A 19,650-nucleotide genomic window follows, 5' to 3' on the forward strand; every position below is an offset into this window, starting at 1 on the left:
GACATCTAGCTGGCTATGACAAGGTAGTACCCGACAAACACACCTACAGTCACTTTAGAGTCACCCGTTCATCTAACCTGCATGTCTTTGTAAATATTTGGGAGGAAGCCAGAGCACCCAGAGGGAACCCACATGAACACAGACCAGACAGGAAGCGATCCCATGACCTTCTTGCAGTAAGGTAACAGTGCTAACCACTAATCCACCATGCCACCCTTAACAAAGTCTATTTCAAATGAACCTTTAAGTAATGGCTTTCATGTTAAATTTACAAAGACAAATTAATGTATCTTATTTCCACTGTGGTTGATTTCCAGTGCCCCCGATTTGAACACTGACGACTTTCATTTCTAAGAATCAGGAAATCTCCAAGATTTTATTTTCAGTCTGTTTACAGCAAACAATCTACTGCAGAGAATAAAGCCTGGGTCCCACCAAATAATGAAGGATGAAAAAGGAGCCACGCAGCATGTTTTCTTTGCTACGAGAGGGTTTCTTCAACTATCGTGGGAGTTTCGTGGCTCTGAGTGGCTCTTAGAGGCATTACCTTCAGTTAACGAGGCTCCTCTCTGAGCGTGACGCTAATTTCAAGAAGTTCAAAATTTAGCAACAACAGCGTGGCGCAGTTTGTGTTCGAGTTACTGCGACGGCTTAGAGGCATTTGTGTGGTGCTTATGAGTCTGCTAAAAGTCCATTATCCGTGCGCCTGGCAGCTACGCAGGAGCTGAGAGGCTATTTTTGGAACAGCTCTCCTCTTGTGCACACAATTCCACCTGTTTTGTGCGCTGGACTCTATATAAAATAATTATTTTGTAGCGGATTAATCATTTTCTGTCAAACCTTGGATGCTGAAAACACCTCTAATCACTTATGGAATTACAGAGGACTGTTTCATCTGGACGCTTTTTTTCCCTCTCTTTCCTGCTCCATGTGGAATGTATTTTGAACAGCTTAAGATAACTATTTTTAATGTTTTTTTTATAGCTTGATAAAACAGTTCCTAGCTGTAAAAGTATGTCTGTATGTTGATGTCTGTTGTATGTAAAAGTATGTTGATGTAATATCTTGTTAATGGATCACATGAGCTCCGCTGTGTGTGCGCACTGAGGCAGGACCTGAGAGGCTATTTTTGAAGCGGCTCTCCTCTTGCGCACACAATTCCACCTGCTCTGTGTGCTGGACTCTATATAAAATAATTATTTTGTAGCGGATTAATCATTTTTTGTCAAACCTTGGATGCTGAAAACACCTCTAATCACTTCTGGAATTAATGGATCACACGAGCTCCGCTGTGTGTGTGCGCACTGAGGCAGTGACTCATTATCACGCTTCAAACGAGCATTTAGGCCAGTGGTCTCCAAACTTTTCCAGAAAGGGCCGAGAGGGTGCAGGTTTTCTTGGCAGCCACTGACTTCAGCAGGTGATTTCACTGATTAATATCCCTTTGAACAGGTGGGATGAGTTCATCAATGAAATCACCTGCTGAAGTCAGTGGCTGCAAAGAAAACCTGCACCCTCTCGGCCCTTTCTGGAATAGTTTGGAGACCACTGATTTAGACAGAATGCCAGCTCACCAAAGAGTGATTTTTCAGTCAATACTGGATGAACACAAAGTTAAAATTTGGGTGACTGCCTGAAAGTGGATGTGTGTTTAAAGCCATGGAAGATAATAACTCCAGTGGAGCAGCTAAGAGCAGAAGCTGTGCGGCAACACAGGTGGAGAGCACGCAAAAGACCGATTTTGAAGACATAACACAAAGTTAAAAGTTGTATCATGGTGACTTGTAAGCTGCGGAAGAAAGTATATATATATATATATATATATATATATATATATATATATATATATATATATATATATATATATATATATATATATATATATATATATATATATAAAATGATCCACAGGTGTATATAATAAAACGGCCACCTCATCCTGTATGCAGAACGGCACTGCGCGCAAATAAACGGACAAACTGTTGTGTGGGCCGCCAGAAGAGGAGGTACTGCTGGCCCACCACCAGAGGGCGCCCTGTCTGGAGTGCGGGCTCCAGGCACCAGAGGGCGCAGCGGCCTCACAGGAGCAGCCAGGGTGACAGCTGTCACGCATCACCTGCAACAGCTGTTACCAATCACCTGATCAGCAGGGGTACATCAGCAGGACTACGTCTCCACCTCTTTGCCGAGATATCGTTCTACCTGGAAGGTAACGTTCTCAGCTGACCGTGCGATCGTTTCAGTAACCTTTTGTGACTTTTGTGCATTATATAGCAGACTCTTTCCAACGAGAGGTGGAGGTAGTTTTCCTGCCGTGTGGATTGCTGGGTGCATACGCGCCCACATTTAATTGTTTTTTTGTTCCTCGCCAGCAGTACCAGGTCCGACACGCGGAGGCAGTGGCCACCTGGGAGTTCGGGACTTGGCGGCTCCAGTATTCCCGGGGTCTGGTGGCGGAGGAAATCGCGTGGTTCCGGTTCTGCTTTGGACAGACGTCTTCTATCTTCGAGCCTGCCCACACGACACCTTCTGTGATTTGACTTGTTGTCTATTGTTGTAATCTGTTGTATTTGTTGTGCCCTTTCACAACAGTAAAGTGTTATTTGACTTCCTCCATTGTCCGTTCATTTGCGCCCCCTGTTGTGGGTCCGTGTACCTACACTTTCCCAACACAAACACAAAGTTAAAAGTGTAATCACGTTGTAAAAATGACTGTTTAAAGCCAGGGAAAAAATAAAACCAGCAAGCCACGGATGGAAAGGAAGCCACTTAGAAAGAGCACAGAGGTGGCTGTCCATGAAAGGACAACAGCAGCGCGCGCGCAAAAGAGCGATTTTGCAGAAATAAACGGACAAACATAAAGCTTTGTGTGTTTAAAGCTGCAGAGAAAAAAAATCAGAGAGCCGCGGAGCCAGCGAGGAGCACAGAGGCGGCTCTCCAGGAACTCGTTCAGGTCTAGCTGGTCTGGTGCATTACAGGTGGACAGCAGCCTGGCGCATAGCACACAACTGCGGAACTGTGCTGGAGTGTCTATTTTTGGACTGCGTTTAAAAAAAAAAAGACATCTTTAAATGCTGCTGTGAATCTGTGAATTGAAAACCCACACTTTGAAGGGACCAGGTGTGGGAGGGCTGGAGGTTTGGACCAAACTCATGCCTAAACGTGCGCCAACATGGCGTTATCATGGCACTACGTGGCTTAGTGTGGCTGATGCGAGCCAGTCGAGGCTGTAATGACAGGTCGGTCGTGGCTAACTAGAGGCTGCTACGTGGCACATGCGGGGTACAGAGAGGCACGTAGAGGCACCTTCATAGCGGATACGTGATAGATGAAAACGTGGGTCATTCTTCAAATAATCACTGACACACCCATGTGTGGCTCCTTCTTCATCCTTCATTATTCGGTGGGATCCAGGCTTAAGGATCAATTTCAGTTTACAGGAAAGAGGCTGAAAGGCCGTAGCACAGCTCTGAGGAATCAAAAGTCACTTTCCAGAAATAAATCCATAGCTGAAAGATAAAGCCTCAATAACTGAGAAGTCCATGTAACAACACTGAGTTAATGCCCTGTTTGTAACTTGGTGTTTTACTTTTTACATAACCCTAACGTCCTGTCCAGGAGGAGATGTAGACGGTCATCTGCTTCACAGCATGGAATATGGAGATAATCACTAATACCTATGGGGTTCTGCACCTGCAGAGGACTTACTTCTTCTTCTCCCCTGATGGAAGCTGGTTTATATCATAACACGAACCAATTTTGTTGATAAAGAAGGACACTTTGACACAGTTTGTGACTTTGAGAACTGACTGCAAGAATAACGTATCTTGTCAGAATATTTGAATAAATATATGAATATCATGTCCAAAAAGATCACATCATAGTGTTGAGTTGTAAGTTTTACATAATGTATTATAGTTGTTATTTAACAAGTGTAAAAGTGAAAACCAGGTTGTATCAAGCCCGTTCGTGATTATAAAATTGCAGCTGAGAGAGCAGGAAGTAGGCATGACAACCACCAACGACGAGGGTCAGCAGCTCATACGGATAGATCACATATCTGAACAAATTAAGAAACATCTTTCCCCACAGAGAAACAGGCTCAGAGAACTGCAAGATTAAATTAAAAACAGAGCAGCGGGGGTCCTGTTAAAGTCACAGCATGATACAACGACTCAGCACCTCACAATCAAGACATGCGGACTTGGAGAGGTTGTACTCTGTAGTGTGACTAGACACATTCGCGCAACACTGATAAAGTCTCGTTGCAGGTTAGGTCAGGTCTGTGGGCATGCACTGGTGCTGTGTGTACCTGCATCCACCACAGTATAGAACCATCCTGGGTCCTGGATGGCAACTGCTCAAACAGACAACCAGACCATCTCTACCTCATGAAACATGTCATCTGTCTATGACAGCCAGCTAATACACAGCAGGTAGCTTGGCATAAAAGCTGGACGACCAATATGGAGACCTGAGTTCAGTTATCAGTCATCCAACTTGTTTGTGTTTTTGGACAAACTACTTTATCTGCATTGTCTGAGTCCACCCAACTGTAAATGAGTACTGGCCTTGGCTGGTGTCAGGCCCACTGACACTTGCACGACTTTGATGCACGCACATGCACAACGTGTGTCGTGCAGGACAGTAAACTCATCTTTAACGGGTGTAGACTGAACGCGAGAGGGTCATCGGTGCGTGCACTTGCACAAAGACAATTTTGAAATGCTAAAAAAATCTTTCACGCATAAATGGCGTGCAACGTGGCGTGATCTGCTCACCAAAACTACATGTAGCTCCTGAAGTGGAGAAAAGAAGAAGTGAACAAAGCGAGTGGTTATATCAGCGGATTGCATCAGAGTGCAGCTCGTCTGTACGATTATAACGAGATGTTAAATCTGTCACAAACATACTTTTACAGCTGCACATAAGAAGGAAAGGACATGCAATTGTTTTACCAAGCCATGACAATGTAAACATGACAAATAATTATCTTTTTAGATGGCTCCAAATGTTTCCTCCAGCTCGTTTGGCGCGCGCGTGTGTGAACAGCTCCGGCTGGAGTGGTCCTCTGTGATTGAAGAAGCGATTAGAGCCGTTTTCAGCAACCAACTTGCAGTGAAAATGATTAATCCGCTACAAAATAATTATTTTATATACGCAGCGTACAGTGCTCAGCGTGTGGCAGTCGGTGAAACAAAGCACGGCGTCGAGCTAGGAACACAGCAGGTGGGATCGTCACGAAAGTCGTGCAAGTGTCAGGGGGCCTTAACCTCTAACCTAGGAGCAGTGCAATACCGCTGTAGGTGCTGAAATCCAGGCGACCACCCTTTCCTTTCTAGACAGAGATGACAAGTTCTTTCAGTCTGTTGGGGGTATACAAATATAGTTTGCAATGATCGAAAAACAAAATCCAAAGTCCACAACAAAACACCTCCGCACCACAAATGCACACCGTCTCTGCTCACCCAAGGACCAATGTCAAGATCAAGCCTTCGCAGCGGCTGCTCCACGGCTCTGGAATGCCCTACCAGAAAACCTGAGGGCACCACAGAGTGTGAAGCATTTCAAGGGGCAGCTGTAGACTTTTCTGTTCAAGAAAGCCAATCGATGGGACTACTATTTTCTTTTATTGTATCATTTAATGTATGTTTTATGAGTTCTTTTAAAATTTGTTTGTGTAGCACTTTGAGATTTGCCTTTTAATGTAAAGTGCTTTCAGTTAAATTAATTATTATGATTATGATTATTATTACTAGTGCAGTGCCCATAGGAAGTTTGTATTCCTCTAGAAAATTGGGAGCTTAATTCTCATGGATGGTCGTATGAGGTTGTGTTTAAAGGTGGGATGTAGAAAGAGGTGTCCTTATGTTATATTATTATTTGAATATAGTATTTCTTATTGTTTAAAAAAAAACTATTATATGAAAATAAAAGGATTCCGATTAAACAGGTTATTGGAAGAGAGTCAGACAAAATTAACAGAATGTTTAGAATATTTGAAACAGCAAATCCCCACCTCCTGAACAATTTATTTCAACTTGAATTTACAGCAAATTTAAGACTTTATTCAGCTTATGTACTTAATGAAACGCTGTACAAACAGTGGGAAATTTGTTGGTGTTATCAGAAAACGAAGTTTAGCTAAAATCTCTTCAGTGTTGTCAAGTTAATCGCAGTCGCAAGGAACACTGACAGCATGCCTTTCACAGTAAAAGTATTTGCTGGGATGCTGGCATTAAATGTTTTATTGTGAAAGAGTGTGACCATGAACTATCTGATGTTATTTAACTGCTACCAGTAACATAAGTGAGCCACGCCATCTTGGAAGTACGAATGTTACAATGATAATCAAAATAAAGATTTTGAAAATGAATCCCAAAAAAAAATCATAATAAAGGATGCACATCATCATGCATTGCGAAAGCCATATCCGAAAGCTGAGGCCGATCTGACAAATAGAGAGATACGAGGTCTGTTAGAAAAGTATCTGACCTTTTTATTTTTTGCAAAAACCTGATGGATTTGAATCACGTGTGCTTGCATGAGCAAACCTTGAACCTTCGTGCGCATGCGTGAATTTTTTCACGCCTGTCGATTGTGTCATTTCCTGGTAAGCAGCCTTTGTGTGGGACGTGTGCTGCGCGCTCGGCGGATTTTCATTTCAAGGAAATGGCGGAACAACTGGAGCAGCGCCGCATCAAATTTTGCCAGAAACTGGGTGAAAGCCAGGTGGAAACCATTCGGATTATTCAGACGGCTTTCGGTGACGATGCTATGGGCATCATACAGATTAAGGAGCGGTACAACCGGTTTAAAGTCGGCCGCACAACGGTGGACAGCGCGTCCATCAACATGCTGAAATGACCAGATCATTCCAAAGTGAACGCTGTGGTGATGTGGGACCGTCGTGTGACTATCCGAGAAATTGCGGAAGAGGTGGACATCAGCACTTTTTCGGTACATTCCACTGTGACAGAAGATTTGGCCATGAAAAGAGTTTCAGCGAAATTCATGCCGATGGCTTCGGCACGAAGCTGCTGACAGAGCAAAAGCACCTTCGTGTTGAAGTCTCACAGGACATGTTGTGACATGCCCACCTCTGCAAAGAAAATCTGACGAGAGACGACACCCATCCTCACACAAAGGCTGCTTACAAGCAAATGACGCAGGTGTGAAAAACTTCACGCATGCGCACGAAGGTTCAAAATTTGCTCATGCAAGCACACGTGATTCAAATCCATCAGGTTTTTGCAAAAAATAAAAAGGTCGGATACTTTTCTAACAGACCTCGTATCTCTCTATTTGTCAGATCGGCCTCAGCTTTCGGATATGGCTTTCGCACATACTGTGTGTGTATGTGAGCCACAGATCTTTCTTGCTTTATAGAAAGATTATATATTGCCCTTAAGGAAGCAGGGGTGGTGGCCAAGTGGTTAATGCGCTTGGTTTCAGTTCAGAAGGTTCTGGGTTCAAATCCCACCCCTGCCACATTTCTCCATGTAATGTGGAGTTGCGTCAGGAAGGGCATCCGGCATAAAACCTGTGCCAAATCAACATGCAGATCCACCTTGGATTTGCTGTGGCAACCCCGAGTGCAAACAAGGGAGCAGCCGAAGGGACTTACTATATATTGCCCTTAAGGCCCACCTCAGCATTGGCAATACCACATAACAATGCGACTGAAGATTTCAATTGTGATCAAAAATTACAAGCTGTACGATTCTTACTGAATTTGAAGAGGCCGTCCCAGGACAGACAGAACTCCCACCACGGTTTGGGGATGATGGGTCGCAGCCACTTAGGGGTTGCTCCAGCATACATAGTTGTCTTGAAGGAGCTGAACATGAGATGCAGTGCATTGATATAATCTTTAGTTTCCTGAGGAATCTCATTTGCCAAACAGCCGAGTCGATGCTCATACAAAATTGTTGCTATACCTGTAAAAATGAAGCGAAGGAAAAGGGATAACAGTCAGTTTAAAAAGGCATGTTTCATGTAGGATTCCATGAAAGTATAGAGAGATTTTCAATAATGGTGGTGCAATTATATATATATATATATATATATATATATATATATATATATATATATATATATATATATATATATATATATATATATATATATATATATATATATATATATATCAACTAATGGTGGATTTATTCATACTTATTCAAACATGCCTCCAAATCCAGAACGTTTTCATCACCAAGACTTTAGTTTTAGTTTGAAAACATGAACATTCACCACATTAAAACAAAAATAAGAATGAAAACTAGACTTTTGTTTTATGCTGAACAGTAAAAAAAATAGGGCAAATGTTTCATTAGAGGGATCGTATTATACACCTTTTCAGTTTTGATTTGTTTATTTAGCACAAAAATAAAACTCATACAAAAATAATATATAAACATAAAACAATAAAAGAAAAAAGATACAATATGAATAATGTGTAAGGGAGTGGTGGAAGCCAGAAAGGCTTATCGAAAACCCACTCCCGAACAAATACAACCACAGCACAGCAGGATACAACAGTATTACACCAATTTATCCAAATAATATAAACAAGTCAGTGCAAATACTCCTGCAGAGTCTTTGCTTTTAGTCCACTTTTATATCTATATAAAGTGATGGATGGATTTACAAGATGTACCGTATCATTCCAAGATTTAACACCATGATATGTGATGTGATGCTGATAACGAGTCGCTCTATGCAAAGGTAAATGCAGATGTGCAGCCTGCCTGGTTGGATAATTATGAATTTGATGGTTATGCACGAAATAATATTTGACAAAGGAAGGTCACTTGATATCACAGAGAGCTCTGAAAAAAATAGTACAGGTCAGGAAAATATTTATATGGATGACATTTAAGAGCTGCAATTTAAAAAATAAACAGATCTGCACTTGGAGCACAAGGTTTCGAACGAGTAGCTATTCGAACAAATTTTTTCTGTAGAAGAAATATTTTGATTATATAAATTGCAAAGGTACTTCCCCATACAATATTGCAATAACTTAAATATGGATAAACTAAACTATAATATAATGTTAAAAGACATTTGTGATGTACTAAATGTCTTATTTTGCTTATGATTCCTATTGACTTGGTTATTTTTTTTTTTACAAACATGATCAATTTGTTCTTTCCTACACAGTTTCTCATCTTTCCACACACCCAAGAAACATGTAGATGAGACCCTTGATATTACTTAGTTGTCAATGCAGATTTTAAATAGACCATGATTACATTTTTTATTGCCAGCAAATAACATAAAATTTGACTTTTTTATATTCAACGATAATCTATTGGCCTTGAACCACACTGAGTAATTGAAAACATCATTATTTAAGATACTAACCAAACCATCTATATCTTTGCTGGAAATAAAAAGGTTAGTATCACCAGCAAACAACAATGGTAATGTAGTAGTAGAAACAGATGCAAAATCATTAAGATATATTGTTAACAATAGCGGTCCCAAAATTGAACCTTGAGGCCTGTTATCATGGGCCGCTTTTATCAGTCTTTTATTGAAAGCCTTTTATGTTTTTCTTTTATCTGCTGGTTTCCCAGCTTGGCTCTGAAGGATAAAAAGAGGTTGCATAGTATTACAAGGATATGTTCAAAGATCACTGGAATGGAAACTAGAGACCTAGCTAGTTTTTGTGAACAACAAATGATAAGGAAGGCAAGATGTATTTTGTCTTCTTCCGGACATGTGCTAGCAGGTGAATTTTCTCAGTTTGCGCAGAAGGTACACTCTCTGTTGCCCTCGTTTCACAATATCTGCCGTATTTACATCAAATTTCAACTTCTCATCAAAGAAAGTGCCTAAGTATTTATATGCAGAGACTTTTTCCACACACACACACACACACACACACACACACACACACACAAAACAAACAAAAAAGAGCCGTCAGTAGACTCTTTACCAACCCTCCATGGCATATTTGAAGAAGAGATCATTCACATTCAGGACAGTCACTCCGTCGGCCTCTTGGCTCCGTAGAACACGTACTCTCTCAATGAGGTCATCTACCACTTTGTTTACATCATCAGAGTACACAGCTACGTCACGGGGACGCATGACCAGCTGTCTGAGGACACTTCGCATCTTCAGCCAGTCTTCTCCTTCTCTGGAAAATGGAATGCAACAGTCAAATCTTGGCATTTCCCACATACAGGATAATTATCCAGGAAACAATCTGCTTTGCTGGATAAAAAGTGACGTGAAACTTTTTGAAAAGGAAACTTTTGAAAAGTTATTGTTTATAAGGCTGTGTTATTTATGTCTCCCCGAGTGTAATTTACAAGTGTTTAAAATCAATTTTAAAAATTTTGATTCACTGTGTCCCGGACACTAATTCACAGGGCACAGTGAATCAACTTATAAAGATTTCTTCAAAATTATTAAATATATGCTGATGCATATACAAACTATCATCCAGCAAACCAGCTATGTAATGTGTGAGTGTCTTATATAGTGATACAAGTCCTTTAGAAACTATTATAAATACAACTCTCATCATTTCTGTTCAAATGTGAAAACAGTTGCTTATATAAACAAATTAAAGAAATAATTCATGGAAAACTAAATGTATAAGCTTCAACAAGTAATAATTGTCATCCACTTGATACTGGGGCTTAGTAAATCACTTTCTAGACTGATTCACTGTGCCCCGGGTACATGTGACACACATGAGTCATGTTATCAAATAGCTGGAGAAGACATAACACATGCTCATCAGCTGGACGGGGTAGTCTTCTAACTAATAGCAATTTTTTTGGGCCACCTTTCCTCTGTTGTGAGAAATAAATACAAAGAAACTGACATCCATAAAATTGACTTTTGATAGGAAAAAAACTGACTTCACTCACCACGTAGTTTTATCCTTAATGTATCCAAAAACAAAACACTAATTTATAAGGGGGATGTCTTTATGCATAAAAATATGCCATAACTGCTGCAAATATATATGTAGTTTTGCAGATATAGCTACTGATTCACTGATTGTAAAAAAGCTATTGTGGAGCCACTGATCAAAAAACCGGGTTTGGATCCCACAGCTTTTTCAAATTATCAACCTATCTCTAAGTTAACGCTTGTGTCGAAAATTTTAGGGAAATGCGTCTTTGCACAGTTGCAGCCTTTTTTAGATACAAACGGCACATTGGATCCATTTCAATCAGGGTACAAAGCATTTCATAGCACTGAGTCTGCACTTTTAAAGATTTTTAATGATCTCCTTTTAACAACTGATTCTGGCAGTTCAGTCATTTTAGTGCTTTTAGACCTCACTGCAGCTTTTGACACAGTTGACCACGCAATTCTTTTGGACCACCTGAGAGACTGTGTGGGTGTCAGGGGGAATGTTCTGGAGTGGTTTAGGTCATACCTGTCTGAGAGGTCTTTCTCCGTCAGGCTGGGGGACTCCACCTCGTCTTCAGCCCTTCTTCACTGTGGAGTCCCCCAGGGTTCTATCCTGGGACACATCCTTTTTGCTCTTTATCTCCTCCCACTCAGAGAGATTTTTAAAAAACATGATGTGGCCTACCATTTTTATGCTGATGATTATCAAATCTACATGCCTATCGCTAAAAACAGCCTTTGCCCCCTGACACCCCTACTCGACTGTCTGTGTGACGTCAGGGCTTGGTTGTCACAGAATTTTATGAAACTTAATGAGGGCAAGACAGAGGTTATGTTGTTTGGAAGTGCCCTCGTTGACTTGGGACCTCTTAAGGATTTTGTACGTCCCAAGGTCACCAGCCTTGGCGTCACGATAGACACCGATTTTAAATTTGATAAACAAATCAATGGTGGTTTGAAATCGTGCTTTTATCATCTTTGTTTTTTTATCAAAGGTAAAACCGTTTTTATCTTTCAACCTTTTTGAACAAGTTGTGCACTCTTTTATTTCAAGTCGTCTGGACTACTGTAACGCACTTTATTTCGGCATTAGCCAACAGGCTCTTTCCCGTTTGCAGTTAGTCCAGAACGCTGCAACGCGACTTTTAACAGGAGCCTGGAAGCGTGATCACATAACCCCAATTCTTGCATCTTTGCACTGGCTTCCTGTTAATTTTAGAATTTATTTTAAGATTTTATTGTTCGTTTTTAAAGCTTTGAATGGAATGGCCCCTCAATACATCACTGACCTCCTACAAATTTACTCTCCGGCGCGTGCTCTGAGGTCTGAGGGCCATTTTCAGCTCGTGGTACCCAAGATGAGACTTAAAACCAGGGGGGACAGGGCTTTCTCTGTGGCTGGCCCCAGACTTTGGAACGCTCTGCCCCTCCATGTCCGAACAGCCCCCACAGTGGAGTGTTTTAGGTCTTGTCTGAAGACCCACTTTTATTCTCTGGTTTTTAACACTGAGTGAGTTGTGTGGTCCTCTGTTTTATTGGTTTTGTTTTGATTTTGGTAGATTTTATTGGTTTTATCTTTTGTATGCTGTATGTATTTATTTATTTATCTTGCACATTTTAGTTATTTTTATTGTTAATTTTCTTATTTTTAATTTATTTCTTGACTACTGGGGTTTTATCTATCGTGATTCTATTGTATGTGCAGCATTTTGGAACATTTTTGTTGTTAAATGTGCTATATAAATAAAGTGGATTGGATTGGATTGGCCCCGTGATTCACCGTGCCCCTGTTTACAACGGGCACAAGAGTTAAAATAAAATAAATTCTTCGTTGCAGACATTCTGAGCTGGGATTAATATAACTGTTATATAACTATTATAGTTCTGATAAATCAAAACTTTGAAAGGACTCACGCTGAGATGAGGCCTGTGGAATGGCCCCTCATATCTCTGTATTCCTTCCAAGACTTCATGTTGGCTCTCTGAGGGGCCACGCCCTCTGACCTCAGCACCTGAGCCACCAGCTCATGGTCTGCAATCGACACAACCAGATGTGTTCCAAAGCAGGATTTGAAAATTTTCCCATACTTCTTTCTGTGTTCCATCTGTAAAGCAGTTGTGACAACAAAAGATTAGAGGTTGCACTTTGATCCTTTTAAAACCTGCAGGAAATTCTAAAGAGTTCTCTTTGTGAGGTGTGCAATTAAAGTCCTTTTATCACCCATATTAAATGATATTTGAATAACAGAATATCCAACCCCAATTCCAATGAAGTTGGGACATTGTGTAAAATGTAAATAAAAACAGAATACAATGATTTGCAAATCCTCTTTAACCTATATTCAATTGAATACACCATAAAGACAAGATATTTAATGTTCAAACTGATAAACTTTATTGTTTTTGTCCAAATATTTGCTCATTTTGAAATGGATGCCTGCAACACATTTCAAAAAAGCTGGGACAGTGGTATGTTTGTGGTATGTAAAGGATCTTACCGCGTGGGCTCAGGAACACTTCAGAAAATCATTGTCAGTTAACACAGTTCGTCGCTACATCTACAACTGCAAGTTAAATCTCTACCATGCAAAGCGAAAGCCATACATCAACAACATCCAGAAACGCCGCTGCCTTCTCTGGACCCGAGCTCATTTGAAATGGACAGACGCAAAGTGAAAAAGTGCACTGTGGTCTGATGAGTCTACATTTCAAATTGTTTTTGGAAATCATGGACGTCGTGTCCTCCAGACAAAAGAGGAAAAAAACATCCAGATTGTTCCCAGCACAAAGTTCAAAAGCCAGCATCTGTGATGGTATGGGGGTGTGTTAGTGCCCATGACATGGGCAACTTACACGTCTGTGATGGCACCATCAATGCTGAAAGGTCCATCCAGGTTTTGGAGCAACACATGCTGCTATCCAAGCAACGTCTTTTTCAGAGATGTCCCTGCTTATTTCAAGACAATGCTAAGCCACATTCTGCACGTGTTACAACACCGTGGCTTTGTAGTAAAAGAGTGTGGGTACTAAACTGGCCTGCCTGCAGTCTAGACCTGTCGCCCATTGAAAATGTGTGGCACATTATGAAGCGCAAAATACGACAACAGAGACCCCGGACTGTTGAACAACTGAAGTCGTACATCAAGCAAATCAGTCCTACCTGGTTGCACCAGATTTTTTTGTGCTACACAGAAGCACGGAGAACTCTCCTTTTTTGTTCATTAAATATCTTGTCTTTGTGGTGTATTCGACTGAATATAAGTTGAAGAGGATTTGCAAATCATTGTATTTTGTTTTTATTTACATTTTACACAACATCCCAACTTCATTGGAATTGGGGTTGTACAAGTAATTGTAACAATTACAATTTGTTTTGTGTGATTACAAGGTTTTGTGGGACAAGTTGATATAACTAGAAAAACTACTGCATTTAATTTCTTAGACTGTGGGCAACACTCATAAATTATTATTTTGTTAATGCAGGCATTTGGTGTTTAATTGATCTAACAAATGTAACTGACATTTTTCAGTTGCTGCGGCTTTCAAGTAAAGTCTTTCAAATGTGATGACTAAATAGGGTTTAACTGAAGAAAGGTCTGGGTGTCCAATGATCCTGAGGTGAGGTTTGTACATTTTGGTCAACATGGCAGTTGTTTAAGCAGGCATATAATGTGCAATTATGTATATCATCATTCAGTGTATAATTTGGACTAAGTTCCACAATCAGTGAATGCACTTGACACAGACCCAATGCCAGGACTTAAATGATTATTTCAACAAAGAACTCAACCTACAGACACATATACATTATAGAGAGAGCGAGAGAGAGAGAGAGAGAGAGGGGGGGGGGGGGGGGGGGGGGGGGGTTCAGAATAATAGTAGTGCTATGTGACTAAAAAGATTAATCCAGGTTTTGAGTATATTTCTTATTGTTACATGGGAAACAAGGTACCAGTAGATTCAGTAGATTCTCACAAATCCAACAAGACCAAGCATTCATGATATGCACACTCTTAAGGCTATGAAATTGGGCTATTAGTAAAAAAAAAAGTAGAAAAGGGGGTGTTCATAATAATAGTAGCATCTGCTGTTGACGCTACAAAGTCAAAACTATTATGTTCAAACTGCTTTTCTTTTTTTTTTTTCTTTTTTTGCAATCCTGTGAATCACTAAACGTATTTAGTATTTAACTACGCTGTTCTTCTGAACAATGTCTTGAACGTCCCATTTCCCTCTGGCTTTCAAAGAAAAAGGCATGTTCAACAGGTGCTGGCTTCATCCTTAAATAGGGGACACCTGATTCACACCTGTTTGTTCCACAAAGTTGACAAACTCATTGACTGAATGCCACACTACTATTACTATGATGAAAAAAACTGTCAGGTCTTTGTGATGTTGATCGATTTGGAGCCTAATTCACACTTTTTCACACTTTCCTGTTTATTAGCTGTGATCAAAGCGTTTTTATGACGAGGTTGTTCGCAGCCTTAATTTTATAAAGGAGAAAATAACTTCTGCCATTTCTGGCGAAGGTGACCTGATCAAACTCTTGGTGCGTTTTTACGCAGCAGTATATGCGCCGTTTTACGCACTGGTGGCCAACTTAGTCGGGTCAGAACTTCAGTAACTTAAAAAAAAAAAAACACTTTTAAAAAATGTAAAAATTAGACATACAAATATTTCCAGCTCTCCAAGTTCGGGGATTATCAAACTATTAATAAAACTACAAAAGGATTACCTGTATTTCATGAATTCTACTAAATCCGTCCCTCCAAAATAATTCAATCAAGTTGGCTATGGTGCTGGGTCCAGGCATCTCCTTCAGGGTCTTGATTCTGGTTTTGACATTCCCCGGTGCCGCCGGACCTCCGGGCACTGCCTGCTCTCCGGACGCAGAGATCCCGAACGACTCACCAGATGCTGAGTTGTGCAGTGTGCGCAACATGACGATCATCCTCTGGTTTAGAGGCTCGCTTTGAAAGATCTCCCAGCATGCTTTCACAGTACGGTGCATCATCTCTGAATATTCGAAGGGATCCGTGCGTAAAGCAGCCTTGCGGTTCAGTCCCGAGCGAAGCGCACAGATCACATGTGCGAACGCATGTTCCTGGCGCGGGGCTCGAAACCCGTGTGTGGTAAGCTGATGTGGGGCACTTTGGACTTTGGACCTTGGAAGAGGATTGGTTGTTCCTGAGAGAAGGGAGGGAATACTCGGCGTGGGCGTTTCTCCTTCAAGCGACGACTTTCCTATACTGTCCCTGGATTGGATAGAACGTGACAAGTTACATCACACCAGTCCGCAGACACACGCGCTCACAAAGTACACATTATATCACTTAAGAGATTGTAAATTCATCTCACGTCTTCGCTGTCAACAAGTTAATCTGAAAGATTTTACGCAGTAACTACAGGACAGAGTATCTGCGTGAACATGAAGCTCCAAAGCATGAGTTATGTGCAGAAGATTGTTTTGAACCTGCTCCCAGGCCATTCACATCAAATCAAAGCAGCAAATGTAAAACCAATTTACTGAATTGCATTTTACATGAACATTTATGTCTCCTTCTGATCTTTGTCTTTAAAGGGGCTCAATTGTGCTAAAATCTATTTCAATCTTTAAATCTGTACATCCTCATATCAATTGTTTAACATGTCAAGTGATATTATTCCATAGTGTTTAGTATTTTCTTCTATTCTTGTATGAGAAACCTGAGCAGAATGTACCACAATCTGAACTGTACCATGGCCTTAAACCACAAATCAAACCAAAATCAAATCCAATCCAATCCAACTTTATTTATAGAGCACTTTAAAAGAACAACAAAGTGCTTTCCAAATAATACATTAATAAAATACAACACAGATAAAACAAAAAATAAGTAAAAAAGTGACCATCATGACTTATATTGACTAGAACATGAACAATTTTGAAATGCCTTAGAGAAAAGATGTGTTTTTAAGAGAGACTTAAAAACCTCTACAGAAGGAGCCAGCCTAACATCCAAAGGCAACTCATTCAGTTTGGGGGCCACCACAGCCAAAGCTCAGTCACCCCGCTGTTTCAGTCTCGACTTGGGGACATCAAGAAGTAACTGGTCAGCTGATCTGAGAGACCTTCGAGGGGTGTATATATGTAAGCGGTCTGCCAGATACATGGGAGCCAAGCCACTCAAAACTTTAAAAGTAAACAATAAAATTTTAAAATTAATTCTAAAATAGACAGAAAACCAGTGTAGAGAGGCAAGAATAGGGGTAAGGTGCTTACATCTGCGTGTTCCTGTCAGGAGATGAGCAGCAGCGTTCTGGACCATTTGTAAACGTAATCGCGAAGAAGAAATGTGCATGAGATTCAACGCCATGGATGAGAATACCAGTACAAGGAGACCAGTACATGTAGTCAGTGGGAGTGAGATGAGACATGCCCACAGTCAAACGTGAGAGGAGGTGTGGCCGCCAGCAGCTCCTTTCCATTTAAAGCGACTGGCACCGAAACACATCCGTTCTGAAAATGGGCGTTTTTATAATGCATCACAAAAACCTAATTGATTCATATGCTAAGGCCTTTGTGTTGTTATTTAATGAGTCCATAGTGCTTTCTTCAGAAGGTCCAGTCTCTCATCTCAACAGATATGAAGTTCACTTGCTTTCATCTGTTCCAAACCAATAAGCATCGGTTTTCTCAAGGCCACAAAGGAGGATTAACCAGAAGCAACAGATGGGGGCTACTTAGAGGGAACTTTGCTATGTGGTGTGGACAAGTGTAGCTGGTCAGAGGTGGACATTTTCCCACAGTCACTATGTTGGCACCCAGTAATGAGCCAGAGAACTTGGTTTGGGGTATCAACTAGAGGCAGTGAAGCAGAGCTTAGTGCAGCACTTCATGGTTTTTCTTTTCATTCATCCATGAAAAAAGCATCTTGTGAGTGATGCTCAAATGGTCCACATATATGGAAGTAAATCCCGGCTCAGAGTGTGAATTAGAATTTTTAATGTTGAATTTTTTTTTTTAGCATCTACGCGTAAATCAGAGTTTGAAGTTGAATTTCTAAGGTTGAATTTGTTTAGCATCAAAATATACAGCCTCACAAACTTGAACCCAAAACAAAAAATTCAACCTCAAAAAATAGAAAAGCAGGGAGAAGCAATCGATCCCTGTCTCAATCATCTAACGTTCAGCCAGTCACGTTTTGCTCCATTGGTCATGTGACACCGAGACCAAATCGAAAGAAGAAGAAGAAGAAGACATGATACATGTCAATGGAGTATTTTTGACTGTGTTGAATGTTTGGTCTCCATAGTAAAGGTCAAACAAGTTTGACGTCCATTGGATTCTATGAAATGTGACATATGTTACCTTGTAACATGATAACTAAGCATGACAGATGGTGCAAACTTTTCCTTTTTAAAATGCTATTAACCAATAATTTGCATAATTTTTTACCAAAATTGGAGCAACTCTAACTGTGACCCCTGTTTTTACCTCATAACTCCAGAACATTCAGTCATAGATAGTCCAAACTACACCTTTTTGGAAATGTTATGATCAGACAAATAACATTTCAAAATGATTGGAGCATTTTAAAATTTTGATCCCTGTGTAATTCTTTATTGACCCCTGTACCTCATTAATGATCAGCTTGACATCGTTTTCTATATATTAGCAATATGATTATTAATTATTAATGCCTTTACTTTGATTTGCTGTCTTTGATTTTGTCTCTGATCTCATTCTCCATATACACAGTTATATACATGTGTTTCAATGTGTTTCATTAATATTGCTTTCTTTGTTAATCACTGAATTGCTGAAGTAGTTATATTCACTACATTGATTGATTGATACATATCTATTCAGCATATTCACTGAACTGTTTAAGTAATCATTAAACTGCTCACAAGATGATCTTTGACTCGGTGAGAGGGCAGACTGTTTTGCTGAGATCATGTTTTTGCTGAGCACAGATGTAGTCCAGCCTTGAGCAGGGAGTGGTGTGACCTGTGTATTAGTTCAGGGTTATGCTGTTTACTTCGTGAGACTGGAGGCTTAAAGCCATAACAATTTCATATTGATGTGAGACCAGACTTTGTGTCGCTAACGTGTTTTAGTATTTTGTCCTTCCATACGCTTGTATGTAACTTTATTCTAAATAAATATGGGAGGCAGATGGGCGGGGCCCTTCAGAGCGGATGAGACGGTTGGTGGCGAGGGGTCACGCTCGTTTGCTCTTTCCTGATCAGGAAAAGAAATTCAGTGTCTCCTGCGTGATTATTTTCTGTGTTAACTGAGTTGTTCTTTTCAGGTCCAGCTTTGAACAACTCTATCATCTTGGTCCTTCAGAGCCGGGTGCCAATAGACCAGAAACTCATCAGCCCGTGACGTAGGACGCCCGTGGAGACCGCGGCCCGGAAACCAGTTCCCGCAGACCCTTTTCCGGGGGACGGGTCTCCTCCCTAATGGGTCCACGCTTACCGGGGTGAAGGCATTCGAATTCAGCGGCAAAGTCTGATCACGGGTGAGAACTGAATTTCTTTACGTGCACGTGTGTGCATGTGGCTGGGACCACCACGAGGGAAAAAAACCCTGTAATGTCTTTCTTGGTTCGACTCTTGGCTTAAACACTGTAAGGTGTGAGGCAAAAGCCTGGCTGTAGAGCGTTAAATTTTACTTTCTGGGAAAAAAGACAAAAAGGAAAATCAGGTGGCACAGCAGAGCCGTGCGCTCGTGCTCTGTGCTTGTTTCATTCCCGTTGTGTCAGACACCTGATG

At 40.7% G+C, this 19,650-nt stretch overlaps 1 protein-coding gene across 1 annotated transcript in view; it reads right to left on the reverse strand.

Annotated features, from left to right (window-relative positions):
- LOC117530152 (cytochrome P450 27C1) overlaps window positions 1–16,021 on the reverse strand; it is a 72,796-nt gene extending 56,775 nt beyond the window's left edge. The window contains exons 1-4 of the mRNA XM_034193116.1: window positions 15,623–16,021; window positions 12,799–12,989; window positions 9,951–10,150; window positions 7,731–7,940 (exon numbers count right to left, since the gene is read on the reverse strand). Coding sequence (XP_034049007.1) covers window positions 7,731–7,940; window positions 9,951–10,150; window positions 12,799–12,989; window positions 15,623–15,901 — 880 coding nt within the window. The 5' untranslated portion in view covers window positions 15,902–16,021. The remainder of the gene's footprint in view (window positions 1–7,730; window positions 7,941–9,950; window positions 10,151–12,798; window positions 12,990–15,622) is intronic.
- Window positions 16,022–19,650: the final 3,629 nt, after the last annotated feature.

Source organism: Thalassophryne amazonica, chromosome 2 (assembly GCF_902500255.1).
Source record: "Thalassophryne amazonica chromosome 2, fThaAma1.1, whole genome shotgun sequence".
NCBI classification, from domain to species: Eukaryota; Metazoa; Chordata; class Actinopteri; order Batrachoidiformes; family Batrachoididae; genus Thalassophryne; species Thalassophryne amazonica.